General features: G+C 31.9%; 1 protein-coding gene and 1 long non-coding RNA gene across 2 annotated transcripts in view; one reads left to right on the top strand and one right to left on the bottom strand.

Moving 5' to 3' along the window:
* Positions 1 to 4,579: 4,579 nt before the first annotated feature.
* The window catches only part of LOC107447076 (uncharacterized), a 48,572-nt gene continuing 35,540 nt past the window's right edge, over positions 4,580 to 17,611 (bottom strand). The window contains exons 2-3 of the long non-coding RNA XR_002376556.3: positions 4,814 to 5,055; positions 4,580 to 4,718 (exon numbers count right to left, since the gene is read on the bottom strand). This is a non-coding gene — a long non-coding RNA (uncharacterized lncRNA). The remainder of the gene's footprint in view (positions 4,719 to 4,813; positions 5,056 to 17,611) is intronic.
* LOC107447075 (forkhead box protein F1-like) overlaps positions 4,718 to 17,611 on the top strand; it is a 30,582-nt gene continuing 17,688 nt past the window's right edge. The window contains exons 1-2 of the mRNA XM_016061887.3: positions 4,718 to 4,998; positions 16,339 to 16,704. Of these exons, the coding sequence (XP_015917373.1) occupies positions 4,815 to 4,998; positions 16,339 to 16,704 (550 nt within the window). The 5' untranslated portion in view covers positions 4,718 to 4,814. The remainder of the gene's footprint in view (positions 4,999 to 16,338; positions 16,705 to 17,611) is intronic.

Genomic DNA, 17,611 nt, shown 5'->3' with positions numbered 1-17,611 from the left:
AGCCACATATAGGAGAAGGTCATAAAAAAATCGAGTTATAGTAATATTCGAGTTATCGTACTTCGAGTTATAGCGAATTGATTGTATATATATATATATATACATTGTATGTATTTATATATATATACACACACATATATATATATACATTGTATGTATTTATATATATATACACACATATATATATATATACATTGTATGTATTTATCAAACCATTGTATATCAAATGTTGGATACGGTTGCAAAATACAAAACAATGAAGCCTTTGTGTCAATGTATTTTGTGCTCATCAGATTTAAATAAAAATAATACTTTCTAGTGCAGTTTCATTTTCGATAGCCTCATACATTAAATTCATATTTTTTTTTTACTTTTTATATTTCTTTCTTAATAAAATTGAAAACGAATCAATGAAATAAAATAACAGCATAAAAATAAGTGTTTTTAAAATCAGATTCGTACACTGTTGGATGCTATAAATAATTTTCAAAAAGGATGCATATTTTTAACCATTTTGTTTACATTTTGTGTGACTGTCATTATCCTCCCCCCCCCTCCCTCCTCACTTTGTAACGAAACAAATCCAAACCCTGTAACAGGGGAAACTAATTTATAAACAGAGTTTAAAAATAAAATCTCTCGATATTTAATTCGTTCTATTGCGCCAAAAAAACGTTTTTCCTGCCATTCGTCGGCGACACACCCCAGAGAACTTTTGAGAAATTAAGACATTTCGACTATTTGATTCAAAAGATTTAAAATGATTCAAAAGATTCAAAAGATTTAAAATGAGTGATCAATCTTTCTCTTAAAGCAGTGTTTCCCAAACTTATGACTTTTGTGTACCCTTTCTAAATTTTTCGTAACGCTGTGTACCGCTAATATAAAAAAGAATGTATTTTTTACCATAAAGAATTGCACAAAAGTTAAACATCACAACTGGTTATTTCTGCAAAAAGATAGAAAATAGAAAAATACGCAATCGTAAATTTTCCTGGCTAGCTATGTTTCAAATAAAAAATTTTTAAATTTTCGTTTGTTGCAAGATATTTCACATAAGAGAACGCGTACCCCCTAATAACTGTTCCCGCACCCCTGGGGGTACGCGTACCACACTTTGGGAAACACTGTCTTACAGGAAAAAAAAAAGATGAATATCACAAACTTTATTTATTAAGTCACTAGCCAAATCAGTACTATATCGAAATTAAGCACAAAACTGAAAGATATGTACTAAACACAGCTGACAAAGTTTTTTTTATTTTTATTTGTTTATTAGGATTTTTTTTTGTCCATTATTAGAATAAGCAAAACCACGTTTTTATCCCGTCAAAACAACATTCAAGTAAATTTTGGAATGATTTTATTACTCGGAATCAAAATTTATTACAATTAAGCGACTTTTTTTCTGGTTTTTGTCCCTTTCTCGTAAAATAGCTACTTCTACACTGCACTGAAGTAATAAACTGTACTGAAGAAATGAACTGTACTGAAGAAATGAACTGTACTGAAGTAATGAACTGCGATGAAGAAATGAACTGTACTGAAGAAATGAACTGCGATGAAGAAATGAACTGTACTGAAGTAATGAACTGCACTGAAGTAATAAACTGCGATGAAGAAATGAACTGTACTGAAGTAATGAACTGCACTGAAGTAATGAACTGCGATGAAGAAATGAACTGTACTGAAGAAATGAACTGTACTGAAGTAATGAACTGCTCTGAAGTAATGAAGTGCATTGAAATAATGAACTGCACTGAAGTAATAAAGTGCACTGAAGTAATAAACTGCACTGCAGTATTGAAATACTGAAGTAGTGGAGAGAGCCGTGATGGCTCAAAGGATGGAGCGTTCGCCTTCCAATGAGTTGAACCTTGTTTGTATCTCAGCGGTGGCTGGTCGATACGAATCCCGCACCCGACTCGCACCGACCACAGTGCTCACGGAAAAATATCCTCAGTGGTTGACGAATCATGGGTTTGAGTCCCCTTGCCGCCAGGCTTACAGTGAGAGGTTTTTTCGAGATTTTTCTCTCCATGTAGCAGCAAATGTGTGTTAGTGTCCTCAAAAGGTCCTAAGCAAAGGAAAACGTCTCCTAATTCTTAATCCGTAAGTTCCCTTGTCTTCTGGGTTGGCTTCAAAATGACAAGGATACGGAATTTAACATAAGTAGTCGTAAACTGAAAATTCGATCTGCTGTTCAACGACTGTAATAAAATAATAAATATAAAAGTATATTTTCTATAAAATATATAATTTTATCTAAGCACATTTTATTCATACGTTAAAAAGGACAGCTAGAATTGAAAAATAATTAACTGCGCTTAAAAAAAAGAACTAGAATCTGTCAATAGACGCACTTTTAAATACCCCCCCCCCTCGTGAGTGAACAAGAATTGCGTATTTAAAGTCACGCGTAACTAATATTTAATCTACGAACAATCACTTTCACATGCGACTGTGCAACTCGGAAAAAGAGTGATATTATTTTAAAAAGGAAGAAAACATATTTTCGATCTACTTTACTTCTTACAGGAAATAAAAAGAGCGAAATTGCAAGTATATTTGATAGCATCTCTTAAATTAAATATTTGTTGGTCAAGAAGGACACGCTGAAGACTAAATGAACAAAAATGTTTTAGAATAACGAACTGCCTCGTGTAAACATGAATAAATCTTTCGAAATAATTCTCCATGCTTCATATAAGCTCATTTTTTTAAAATTTAAAATCATTTTGAACATAATGTGTACATTAATTTCTCCAGCAGTGTGAATAATGCAGGTGTAAATTAATTTCTCCAACATTGTGAATAATGCAGGTGTAAATTAATTTCTCCAGCAGTGTGAATAATACAGGTGTAAATCAATTTCTCCAGCAGTGTGAATAATACGGGTGTAAATTAATTTATCCAGCAGTGTGAATAATACAGGCGTAAATTAATTTCTCCAGCAGTGTGAATAATACAGGTGTAAATTAATTTCTCCAGCAGAATTCGGTTCCTCAAATTAGCGAAGTAATCACTTACATTTTAAAAAAGAGGTAGTTGTAGTTAACTACATTTGTAACAAAGTAGTTGTAAGCGTAGTAATCTACAAAAATAATGTAGTTTTTTCGACTTCGTATCAGTCCAAAGCTAGATGTCCTCAATCTCACATAGAAGTGTGTTAAAGGAAGGGAATGTTTATTATTATTTGTGATTAATAATAGTCGGCAGAGTAGTAGGGTGTAGTGTAAAATGTTTTGCGTCATTTTCAAGAATGTAACTGTACATGGCGAAATAAAAAATTTGGGCGGAATCGATAAAATAGTTCCTGAGTAATCAAATTTTAAATATACTACGTTTTTTTTTTAAATTTTTTTTCTCGAGAACTATTTTTCTCGAATTTTGCACATCGCCTTTAAAATTACAGTTTTTGAAAATTTATATACGATTCAAATTTTTTTTTTTATCAACCATTATTAAATCTATCTGCAGTTGGTTATTCTGGTTTTTAACATTAAAGTAACTGGGATGCATTAAAAACAATTTGCATCTTTTTTTAAAAATTTTAAAATTTAGGACATAAATGTAATCTGCCAACATCTCTTATTTTTTATTTATCAAACTTTTTTCTACTTTTGTCAAGTGCGAGCCAAGTAAATGAAATAGTGATAAATATAAATTTTTCTACAACATTGGATTATTTAAGGAGCCGACTGAAAATTGCAAATGGCGAAGGAGGCCTCTTAAACATTAGAGAAATTAGTTCCAAGTAGATTTAGATAAACATCAATAAGCTGTTTAGTTTTTTATTTATTTCAATGCGTCATTTATTCGGCAAGAACATCGAAATGGAAATGGATAATCCCATGAATGTTTAAGATTATTATAATCGTCCATTTTTCGTCCCGGTTATTCACTTACAAAATTAAATAAATATTTTTTTTCTTCATCGAATTAAAAAAAAAGAAGTATTTTTCCGGTTTTAATTCAAAACACCATGAAAAAAGCCATTAAAGATGTTTCCTCTTTTTCACTCAAAGTTGGAAACCCCATCTGTTTTTTCTTTTCTACACCTCATCATCTCACGGGAGATGACGTGACGTGAGCCGTGACGTCATTTGACTCATCCCCGTGATTGGCAGAGACATTTGCCCGGCATTTCTTAATACTGAAAAATTCTGTAATGTTATTTTTTTTTCTATCTCGCTCCTACTACAACATGCTGCTACCGTCTTTTAAAAGTGAATATTTATACCGAAAATTTAAAAGAACTACTAAGCAAATAAAAATAGGGGGGTGTCTGAGGACGAGGATAAAAAATGACTATTAATTTTGATATTCTGACGTTTTTTTTTTTTTGCTCTCATCCTTGCTTCTTTTATTAGAATTTTCGCGGTCGAGAAAAGTTAAGGAAGATATTTTGTGTATGTTGACATTATGTGAAAAAACTTTTGATGGAAAGTAGGAGACATTTTTTTATTAAAAAAAGTTACATTTTCAGTTTCTGTATCAGCATTCGTGTGTGTATTTTATTTTGGGTTTTATTCTTTTGGATGCCACCAAAATGACTTGTGAAGAAAAAAAAATGCATTTATAATTATCGTTTGACTCTCCTGGCAAATCTCTGATAACGAGTTGAGGCCTTTTTAACGCTAGAAAAGAGTAGTTCCTTTTCCGCAAACGATTTTGGTTAGCAAAGAATACTTATTCCCGCCGTTCCAAAAGATCGTCTGAAAATATGCCAAAGTTTCTAATAAGCTAGTGGAAAACAAAACAAAAAACGTGTCATCCATAAAAGGTAAAAAATATCTTAACAGCATCTCACCATGTTGGAATCCACTATCATCGATTCCGATGATTTCTTATTGAGGGACATGGATTTTTCGATGGTGTCTTCGACCACTAAAGATTCATTTGTGGCTGCTGACCTAGAACCTCAACCACCTCAGGTGCCCACTAGTTCATCCGAAGATGCATTGCAGGCTCCGGACAGAAAGACCTCCTCATCAGGTAACCTTCTTTCTTTCCTTTCGAACTTCCATTTTTTCAATGGCAACCTGAAATAGACTATGAAAAAAGACATGAAATAACGTGTCTATGAAAATAACGTGTTCAATTCAGAGCAGTATTGAAATTACTCCTCTAAGTTGATATCTCCACATTCTACAGCAAGATTATTAAGAGTTCCCACTGTGTCTCATAGAAGACTAAATAGGCTATAATTTTCCCACAAAACAATTTTGCAGTTGTCTATTTTTAGGTTTTTGAAGAATTAAACCTTGTTTTTAAAGTCATTTGCTTTTAAAGTAATTCTTCATTGAGTAAATTGAATTTTGTCAGCTTGAGAAAAAAGTACATTTTAAAAAATTAAAAGTAAAGAATTAAACTAAAAAACTAAGAGAGCAGCGTATTTTTTGAAAACTTTGTAAAAGACCTATATTCAGTATTATGTATGTGTGTACATATATATATATATATAACTCCATAAAACTATGGAGAATTTGATCTTAATTATCATTTACTTTTTAATGATATATCGCTCATGGGCTGCAATAGCGGCACAACTAAAAAAAATCATGCTTTGAGATAAGTGGGTTTAAAGTTTCCATTGCTAAGGTAAATGCATAAGAAATGCTTTAGTTTGCTTAAACGAAGATTACCTTCAAGTTGAATTATGAGTTGTGCTAGTATTGCAGCTGAAACGAATGTGTATTTTCATATTTACACCTGTTCTTAGTCCAAAAATCGTGTTTTTTGAGTTGTGCCACCAGTCTAGCCCATGAGCGATATTATTTAGTTAATTCAGAAAATATGGATTTAAAGCATGTATTGTTAGAGGATGAGATTATTTTAAATTCTTACTTTATTTTTTATTTGTTATACTTTATTTACAATTTTAAGAAAAGAGGCGGGTGGAAATTTGAAAATAAAGACAAAATTATATTCACCGGTTGTGAATGCTTACATTCCAATTTGTAGAGGCTNGCTAAGGAAAATGCATAAGAAATGCTTTAGTTTGCTTAAACGAAGATTACCTTCAAGTTGAATTATGAGTTGTGCTAGTATTGCAGCTGAAACGAATGTGTATTTTCATATTTACACCTGTTCTTAGTCCAAAAATCGTGTTTTTTGAGTTGTGCCACCACTGTAGCCCATGAGCGATATTATTTAGTTAATTCAGAAAATATGGATCTAAAGCATGTATTGTTAGAGGATGAGATTATTTTAAATTCTTACTTTATTTTGAATTTAAAATTCATGAAATTTTTTATTTGTTATACTTTATTTATAATTTTAAGAAAAGAGGCGGGTGGAAATTTGAAAATAAAGACAAAATTATATTCACCGGTTGTGAATGCTTACATTCCAATTTGTAGAGGCTTTTTTTTTTATTTCTTTTAATTTGTTTAAACAATTTTACCACAAATGTATGATTCCTAATATATATTGCATCCTAAATTATTATTGGGACTGTAATCAAACGAAAATCATACTGTACAATGCTAAAAATATTGCAAGATGACATTTGCGGGAAAAAAATGAATAGAATAAAAAAAAAGAAAAAGAAACAATATTCTACCATTGTCAATTTATTACACACTAATTATACAATATTTAGACAAATTTTCATATTTTTGAAATAGGATCATAAAAAATGTCCTATTTCTTAAAAATTTTTTTGTAGAATTTATAATTTAACTTTATGCACACAATTTAGAATAAAAATTTAATTTGTAATGTAACTACTGCAAGACGCCTTTATAAATTGTCATCATCCCTTTGAACTATAATTATTAAATATCTAAAATTTTGTTGATTTCTCGAAAAACAAATTTTTACGTGAAAAATTAACTGAATATTTCCTAATAGAAATAAAATAACACTTATTTTATCTATAAAAAGTTTCATTCTGTATTTATGGTTTTTTACGCTGCAGCCAATGTGTCGCTTTTTTTTAAAAAAAGTCAATAAATGAATAATAATACAGTCGTACCCCTATTTAACGAAGTCGCTAAATTCCGATAATAAGTTCGTTATATGGAAAATTCGTTAAATAGAAAATCACCTTTCGAAATACTTAAGCAACGCAAAACAGGTTTTAAATTCATAAACACCAGACATAATAAAAATAAAAAATGATGCATTTTTATCTTGTAAACTAGTATCTACTATTTATTTTATAAATCTTAACCATAAAATAAATCTGCATGGCAAGCAAGAATAGATCAAAACATTATAGAGTGTTATACATTTTCAACGAAGAAAAGGCTAAATTTATGTATAAATTATAGTTGCATTTATTATAAAAGTAATTTTAAGTCTACATTACCACATGCGCTCTAAAGTTAAATTTCTACGGATAAAATCCGTTAATTTAATTTTCTACGGATTAAAACAGTTTGAAGTGAACAAAAAGGGAATTTACTGCTTTTTAAGAGATAATTTTTAGAGAAAACAGTATTACATTTCATAAAGCAGTGGCTTCAAAAATTAATTGAAGGCCATTTCTCCCATAACATGCGTTAACAAGTTTAAAATGCTTTGAAATATTTTGGGAAATAGGGAAAGTGGATTTCAAAGAAAAGTTCGTTCAACAGAAAATTCACTTCACTGTTTGGAAGTTATTTTAAGAAGAAATTTCCAAAATATATACTTGGTTTCTCGAAAAAATTCGCAAAATAGAGAAATTCGTAAAAGGGAAGTTCGTTAAATAGATGTCCGACTGTAATAATAATTTGAGTTCAAACTATTGTGAAGGCTTTTTCGAGTTTAAACTATTATTAACAAAACGAGGAGGAAAAAGTTTTCACTGCAAATTTGATGTTAATCCTCTAAGAAACCATAAATAAAAATTTTTTAAAAATCCTTGCTTCTCCGCTGACACAACTGAGAGTATGCTGGTCAGACAAATAATTAAATTCCAGACTTATCTTGTCAATAATTTCAGCAGGCTGTATCAACAATTTAACTTTTGTTTATATTTTGGTCGCATTATTTGTCTTCTTGAAATGTAGGATGTCTCCTTAAATCCTTCTAAATCTGTAAAATCCTTGTAAAAAACATGATGCACATTAAGTTTCACAATTTGACAATAACTTAAGAAAAAACAGTGCAAAAACTTCTTAAAAAAATTATCAAAATCTGTCGAATCGCTAGCGAGGAAGGCGGCGTGATAAGCATTAAAACCACTTTGATTGCTTTATGAAACTTGGAGTTGTTCTTAACAAACTGTTCATCTTTGTTTCCCCCGACAATCAAATAGGTTTTGTTACTTTCAATCTCCTCAGCAATGATTCGTTAGAGTTTGTTTTTATTATCCCCAGTGCAACCCCTTGACGCTTACATGAAAGGACTTTAAAAAGTAAGTCTACTTTTTTGTAAGTTTATTTTTAATATACAGCATTAAAACCAAACTGAAATTTAAATGTCAAAATAAATACGACAATCACATCATAATGAAATAGGAATACCTAAAATAAAATGTGCGAAAAGTTTAACAATCTTGTATAATAGTGACCTCTCATGACTCTTCTAAAATCCGCAATGAAAATAAAAATGCTTCAGATGTTAGAACTAACAATGTGAACAAGTAATGCAAAAATAAATTTAAAGTCAATTTCTATTTACGTCAACAAAAATAAATTTAAAGTTAATTTCTATTTACGTCAACAAAAATAAATTTAAAGTCAATTTCTATTTAGGTCAACAAAGGAAAATTTTTATTTCAGTTTCTTTTTACTCAAGAATTACAATTCCCCCCCATAAAACTAAATTTAATTCATTAAATTTAATAAGCGAATTAATATTTATAAAAACTGTACTAACATCATGTGTCATGCACTACAAGTTTTAAAAAATGTATTTAAATTTGAAAGCGTGAAAAAAAAGTATTTTATTAACAATTAAAAATTTGAATACGATATATAAATATATATAGAGCGAGTGTGAACTGATAGTAGGAATTAAAGGAAAAAAAAGGCGTGTTGTATCATACAACTTTAAAAGTATAAATTTGTTATAATGTTCTTTATTGAATTTACCTGACACAGCGAATATAAAATAGGAACACTTGAGCTTCGCTTGCCTTTCAAAAAATCATATTAATTTCAAAATTCGTAATTTTAGTTAAACGACAACATATTTGTTACTAATTGCAAATTATGTAAAAAAATTGTAGAGAACTCACATAATATTGTTTTAAAGTTTTGGAGGGTCAAATAACAAGTAGTAAAAAGACCAAGTGAAGGAACAGCTCTTACCAGTGAAGGAACACCCAGTAAAGGAACACTTATTTTTGGTTATTTTTTAATGCTCTTTATGAATTTATATGCCATACGAATATCAAAAAGCAAGCCTATTCTTGAAATTATAACATATAAATACTTGGAAAATGTTAACTTCTTTTTTTGTCATCATGAATGAAAAGTGAAGTGTCAACATATTAACACATACTGTTCATTCACTGGGAAATCTATGCCCAGTAATGCCTGCTCCTTCACAGGTTATAAATTGTTTTTCGTATTTTTAACATACTTTTGATGCGAAACATCACTAGAGGTACAAGAAAATTAAAGTTTATCTTTTATTTTCATTAACTTAGAAAAAAACCCAGTAGAGGAACACTTGTTCCTTCACTGGTTTTTCATCGTTTGCTGATCCAGTGAATAAACACCCCCTTATCTCATTACTTGCTTATGCTATGATGCTTAAAAAAATAAAACGTAACTTCAATAACTATATTTTGAAATCTTATTTTCACAGCGAAAAAAAAAATAAAACTATTACATGCAATTAATTCCACTTCAAACATATAAATACAAACACTCTCCTTATAACTTTTTCAAAGAAACAAGGTGTTGCAGAGATAATAAGAAATTCAAAATTTTTTCCAGAGAAGTCTATGTGACCAGGTAATCCAAAACATTGCTAGATGACTTCCTATTGTTTGGCAGTAAGCTATTGTTACCAATCAATGTGAAGAAAAACTTTCAAATTCTTATTTTTAATCAATTTATATATGGAATGTTCCTTCACTGGTTGGTTTACCCAAATTAAATGTGAGCAATAAACTACTTCTTTGTTCAAATAGAGCTATAAGCTAGAAATGATCACTGATATTATTTTTAAAATCTGTGAAAAACTGGAAAGCTTATAGTAAAATTTAAAACAACGACTAACGCTTAACACATCGGAAAATTCCATTTCGTTTTCCATTCATCTCTATTTAATGAATTAATAGTTGAAACAAACTGTATTGAGATCAGGCCTCATCCCAAATGCATTTAAACTTGAGTGGATGAGTAAAAAAGTATTTTATTAACGATTGAAAATTTGAATACGATATAGGGAGAGAGTGTGAACTAACAGTAGGAATTGAAAGAAAAAAAGAGGAAAAAAAAGTTACTTGGATATCGCTTATAGGATTTGCTCACTCAATTTAATCTCGACTCATCATCATCAGTAATGGCTCGACAGCCCGGGGTGGGCCTTGACCTTCTCAAGAAGTTTTTTCCATGCTAACCTTTTTTTTTTGCTAGTGTTTTCCAATTTTTAGTTTTTAAGACCAAATTGTCTTTCTCCAGAACATCTATCCATCTCACATTCGGCCTGCCTCTTTTTCGTGTGCCAACTGGTCTAGCCTTGAGAACTCTTTTTGTGGTACGGTCTTCGTCCATTCTGATAAGGTGACCTGCCCATTTTATTCTTTGTCGTCTAATAAAGTTCATGATGTCAGGTTCGTTATACGAGTGATAGAGCTCTAAAATTTGATCTTCTAAGCCACATACCATTTTTTTGAATTCCTCCCAAAGTACTTCTCTCAGAGGTACCCAACATAGCCTCGACTCAGGCAATTGAAAATAAATAAAACGATAGCTACCAATCCTCAAAATATTGAGAATTCAGAAAAGAAAAAAAAATTTACAGACGCAAATGGAGGTAAATCCAATTAAACCGGCGAGCACTTTCAACTTATATTCAGAAGTTTTAAATTGACTAAAATAAATACCAACAGTTTTTAAAATGTTGGTTCTCGCAAAGGAGGAATAGTAAAAATATTATCTTTCAAAAGAAACTATAAGTACTTGTCATTCACTTTTAAATAGGTGAAATATTATTCAAACGCTACCTTATTTGAGTTGGTAAAATAATAAAGTGGAATAAAATGACTAAGAACAACAATGGGACTGAAAAGGAGGAAATAACTTTAGTTTATCCAATCGAGAACTAAAAACATAGGGGCGCATCACTTTCAGAAGGTCTGACAAGGTAGGTTTTTTTAGTCCATTTCCCTCCCGCGGTGGACTGATTGTTAAGACACGGTTCCCAGCAGATCACCGAAGTCAAGCATCACTGACTGCTGTCAGTGTGCGGGTGGGTGACCACTTGTATCAGTCTGCGTAGGGACCGAGGGGGTGCGGTATGGGTCCTCGTTAAACCATAAAGTGCTCGATTTCGCGTGATGGTCATCGGGCTACTGAAGCGGGGGTGCCATCCCCTTCCGCAAAGGATCAAAATTGTGATGGCGTGTCTTCGGATCATCCTCAGGGATGGTTCCCAGACCGTCGCCAATAGCCCATTGTGCAGCTCTAGTGCGACGTAAATGAACTACAACAACAACAATTAGTCCATTCCGAGAAACTTAATTGTTTATAAATTTTTTTTGTTTTATTTCAATATCTTTTCTTGCGAGCCTTGAGAAAGTAATGTTTGCCTTGTAAGTAAAAGTAATGAAAGAAAGTTTTCTTGCGAGCCTTTTCTTGCGTCAATTCAGGCGATGGCTGTCTTGGATACTTTTGAAAGAAAAATTCGGTCAGTTATTACTACTGAAGTGTTAAAATATGCTTCGAAAGGGTATTTACGCTCTTTTTTTCTCCTGTTAAAGGGGATATCTGCTGACACGGGGATCTGCTTACACTTCATCGAGGAGTTATTAAGGACACGTAATTTTTTTGTCTTTTTGTAAGAAAGAAAAGAGGCGTGTGAAGGATTATTCTGGAAAAGATCCGTTCATAGACAAGGCATGCTTAGGTTAACCTATGAGAGGTCTGAGCATGCTGAAACGCGAACGAGCTTCACAACTAACTTTTCAATCACTATATTTACAGAAAAATCTCAGAAATTCGTTTTTTTTTCTTTCTTTTTAAACCACGTTTTTGTAGTGGAGAATAATAATTAAAAAATAAAAATTTGAAAAACGAAAACGTGGGGAGCATGAAATACATAACAATAATGTTATGTTAGTGTGTGTATGTGTGCTCATGAGAATATATGCATGTATATCTGTAATTGTATCTGAATGTTTGTGTATATGCATGTGCATGTGTATGTATATGTGGATGTGCGTGTGTATGAGTAAGAAAATGTGTACTGTCATGAGCCCCACGTTCTTCGTTTTTCAAATTTTTGTTTTTTAATTATTATTCTCCACTACAAAAACGTGGTTTTTAAAAATATTATTTCTTATTTCGATTTTTTTTGTACTCACTTCCAAAATCTCAATTTTTTTCACTCACTGTACTCAAAACTTTTCAACTGACATGTGACACTCATTTGAAATAATCGAATCGACAACAAAAGACAATCGCGAAAATATTAATTTTTCTTTAATTTCAATTTTATTTTACTTTGTATGTCTTTTTTTTTCATAATTTTCATGCATTGTCATCCAATTCTGAACTATGTACCAAATTTGAAGTCTGTAGCTAGTCGGGAAGTTAGTTTAAAATCGATTACGAAATTCCACCCGAACAGACATACACTAAGGCAAGTTAATATAAACGTGGTAATAATAAAAAAATGTGTGAAATTGATAGTTTTTAAATAAATAGTTAATATGCAAACGAATGTCTCGATACTTATTGTCCTTAAATCTGCTGTATTGACTGATAGGTCACCTACATTAGGTTAAGGGCAACTCCAGCCCCAAACCTCTACTAAATAAAGTCTGCTGAACTCCTCAGTGAGAAAATGAAGCAAAATAAAAAAAAAAAAATTTATGACCGAAAAGAGAAAATTTTACAGGGTGTCCCAAAACGACTGCATAAACTCTGAACAGCAAGATTCCTCGATGGGAGTACATGAAAACTGCCCAAAGAAGCGTTCCTCTACGATCCATAGTTTACGAGAAAAATACGAAAAACAAAGTATGACGTCACTGCCGGTGCAAGGAAAAAAAAACACTTTATTGGACATATCAACAGCAGAATACTCTGCATAATTTATAGCAGAATATGCGCGGGGAACGTTTTAAACATTATCGGCTTAAAAGATATGCAAATTCTATTGTTGACATGTGCAATAAAGTGTTTTTTTTTCCTTGCACCGGCAGTGACGTCATACTCTGTTTTTTTTCGTATTTTTCTCGTAAACTATGGATCGTAGGGGAACGCTTCTTTGGGCGGTTTTCATGTACTCCCATCGAGGAATCTTGCTGTTCAGAGTTTATGCGGTCGTTTTGGGACACCCTGTATTTATACAAATTGATATCATGTTAATATAAGAGGAAACTATTCTACTGTATACTTTCTCAATTGCAAAATATTTAAACCAAAAAAAAAATACTCAAAAAATATTTACTTTACTTATGCTCATTTTATTGTACATAGAGTACCTGGCCAAATTATTAGACACAAAATCTAAATTATCAGGTGATGCTTTACAGCTTTACTCGGCCGAAACCGGTTTGCGTTTGTTTACGCTCCTGTATCAATGCGTTAAAAATAAATACAAATAGAAAGTGTATAAAAAAATCTACCGAATAAAAATCCATTACATTTATATTTAACTATAAAAGTATTGCCTATAAAATCGCGCAAATCATGTCATTCTTAAAAAACTACAGTGCGTTTAATAATATGGTCTGATTATTATAATATACTAATATAATTCCTAATGTTATAAATATTCGATATTTATATAATATATCGTTTAATCGTCGGATTTATATAATATATTGTATCATTTAACCCATTGATCGTAAACAAATGCAAATCGGTTTTAGTCTCGTAAAAACAATAAAGCTGTTATACCTGTATAATTAAGATTTTGCATAGAATCTTAGAGCGAGTCTAATTATTTGGCCTATTTGAATTATTTTCTCTACAAATGATTAGCAATAGTTACAAATTAAAGGAACTGTTATATTCTATGTGTGTGTGTTACCCGCAAAGTATGAAACGCCGGCATTGTATAGAATGCCGGATGTTTTCAAACAAATTAAGAAGTGTGAGAATTATTACATACTTTCCCTAGGCATTGTATATGTTACCGTTAAAGTATGAAATCCGTTATTTTATAGAATACCTAGTTATTCCATGCAATAACTGATCGTGTCAGTTAAAGTGTAAAACTCTCTTGTATTCCATGGTTTAACTAGTTATTTCATAGAATAACGATCTGCATCCCGTTAAAGTGTAAAATAATCTATATCATATATCCCGCAAGACAGATACATTTACCTTCCACCCCTACTGCATTTATGAACTATGAGTAGCTGCATTATGAGTAGATGAACACACAGTATTAAATAATGCCATTACGAAAGTATGTGTTGTCTGTTTAAAAGAATGCAGTGAAGATATTGTTTGCTTCAAATGTATGTCCATATATCATGTTCGGAAGATTATGTTTCAGAAGATGAAGTTGAGCAGAAAATCTGCAAATTGTGTTTTAATGAATTTAATGTTGTTCCAAGAGAAAGAGAAAAGTCTAAAAAATGTTTAGAAATTCAAGCGAAGAACATGAAATTAATGTCGGATAAATCTCATTCTGAAGCCTCTGTGGGGTTTCCCAGTGCCTGAAGTTGACAGAGGAAAAGGTGATGCCAAATCTATTTGAGCTATTATCATAAAAATAACCGAAGAAGGATTTTTCCAATTGGGTACATGAAACGGCTGCATAAAACAATTATATTCCCGATTCCAGTTCAGTGTCTGCGAACAAAAATTAATTAAAATCGAAGAAGTACCGGACGTAGAAATATCACTCCGGTCGGTTGCTGTAGCTCAAAGTTTAGGTACTCGACAGGGATTTAAAAAATGTTCGTGTAAAACTCAGTGTTTCAACAAAAAATGTTTTTGTTTTAGAAATAATGTTCTTTGTAATTCCAAGTGTAATATTGTAATCCTTGTGGTAACAAATGGTTTTATGGTACGTTTCCATAAATACCATTTATACGATGCATAAATTAGATAAATTACTTCCTTTTCATTTTAATTGTCAATCATTAGTTTATTTATAGAATACCTAGTTATTTCATTTTAGATAAATTGTTTATTTTACACTTTAACTGTCTCTCATTAGTTAATTTATAGAATACCTAGTTATTTCATAGAATAACTAGTTAAAGTGTCAAATTAATAACATATTACACACTTTAACGGACACGATCAGTTATTTCATGGAATAACTAGGTATTCTATGAAATAACTGCATTATATACTTTAACGGTAACATATATAATGCCTAAGCATTCTATAGAAAGCCGGATGCTATTTAGGCAAAGTATGAAATAAACGTCCTGATGAGGTTATGATGTAAATGATGTGCATGTTACTGTGAATGACCGAAATCGGTGGTTGTTGTCCTTCACCGGTGAATGTTGACAATCACATAGTCGCTTTTATTGAATGTCCGAAATATTTATTACATCCGATTTGATAGTAATTTATTCGTGGATATAAATACATTTATTCGAAATTTTAATACTTAGTGACGATAGATTAGAAGAAACATCAGCGTTTGGAGTATCGGGCAAATATATACCGGGCAATGGCACCTTGAAAAAACATCAGTGTAGGGTATACCGGGCAAATGCATACCGGGCAGTGGCACTTGACCTTAAAAAACATTAGTGTAGGGTATACCGGGCAAATGTATACCGTATTTGAACTTAAAAAAACATCAGTTTTTTTAAGATCAAGTGCCATTGCCCGGTATATATTTGCCCGATACTCCAAACACTGATGTTTCTTCTAATCTATCGTCCGTAAGTATTAAAATATCGAATAAATGTAATTATATCCACGAATAAATTACTATCAAATCGGATGACGTTTTGAATTTGTCATTTTTGAATGATATTTTAACGAATCGGAGATGTATTTTATACTTTGCCGGTTTCTCATTTGGCATTCTATAGAATACCTAGGCAATGTGTGAAATATAAATCATTTCATACTTAGCCGGCTAATTTTAGGCATTCTATACAATGCCTAGTCATTCTATTCAATGTCGGATTTCACACTTTGCCGGTGACATATATATTTCCTTACTTATTAAAGAAAATAATAAACCATTTCGTCGAAAGAAGTGACCATTCTTTAACTGACCCTTCTTGATGTCCTGTAGGTGGTGTGAGAAGACACGAGAAGCCCCCCTATTCCTACATCGCCCTCATAGTGATGGCCATCCAGAGTTCTCCCTCCAAAAGACTCACCCTCAACGAGATCTACCAGTATCTACAGAACAGATTCCACTTCTTTCGCGGTCAGTACCAGGGATGGAAGAATTCCGTCCGGCACAACCTCTCCCTCAACGACTGCTTCATCAAACTGCCCAAAGGTCTGGGACGTCCGGGTAAAGGACACTATTGGACAGTGGATCCGGCCAGCGAGTTCATGTTCGAGGAGGGGTCTTTCAGGAGGAGGCCGAGGGGTTTTAGGAGGCGATATCATGCCCTCAAACCCTACCTCTATCAGGCTCGCAACTTCTCAGGTGAGTTCACTTCATTTGTCATTTTGTGGATGGTGTTTTTTTGGCTTTTTTTTGAAGCCATTTGAATCACCACGTGATCATTGCATAATAAGGTTTATTTTCACTCAGCAAAAACCTTTTGACGTAAACCTAAAGAAGTGTGTTATGAGATGGTAAAACGTTTTTCTTTAGTTTTCTTAAGTAATACAAACAATGCAGAGACTCTTTGTTATTTAGCTACAATTGAAGTCTATTTTAAAATGTTTCCTTTTACAAAATAATAAAAAAATAAGTTGGTGGCAGCTCCGTGTGCGGTTGGTCATTAAAAAGTAGCACCTCACTGACCTCATGGATTTAGAAGTCTTGAAACATAGGAAAAAGGATTTTGTTTAGATTTTCTGAAACATAAAGACTTTATCTAGAAAGTATCTTAGCGGTTTTTTGATATTCGCAAAATTAGCGAAATGGCGGCAACTTGAAAAAAAAAGTTAAGATTTTCATTAAAAAAATATTTATTAAAATACTAATATAAAATCGAAATATAAAAATACAAAAAAAATCGCATGCTACTTTCTAGAGAATATATTTTTACGTAATTTAAAATAAAGAACAGCTTAGTTCGTTGTATAGATCATGGGAAAAACGTTAGGCCAGGTCAAAAAACAGCGTTTTGAGAAAAACACGTTTAAAGTTTTGACTTATGGTAGAGGAAAACGTTTAATTTTATATGTATAAAATGGTCGATAAATGAAATGCATACAATAAGTTTTTATATACAGTCAACAGAATGGATGAGACACAAAAAGAATGTCGCCCCTCCTAATCCGGTCGAACGGGCCTTTCTACCTGCTTACCGACGACTCTCTATTTTCCTGTATAACTTCCAAACGAAGTTAGGTACCGAGAAATCGTTTTAGACAGACATTAG

Source organism: Parasteatoda tepidariorum, chromosome 7 (assembly GCF_043381705.1).
Source record: "Parasteatoda tepidariorum isolate YZ-2023 chromosome 7, CAS_Ptep_4.0, whole genome shotgun sequence".
NCBI lineage: Eukaryota > Metazoa > Arthropoda > Arachnida > Araneae > Theridiidae > Parasteatoda > Parasteatoda tepidariorum.
Note: the sequence above shows the minus strand (reverse complement) of the source record. Positions and strands in the feature narration are given on the sequence as shown.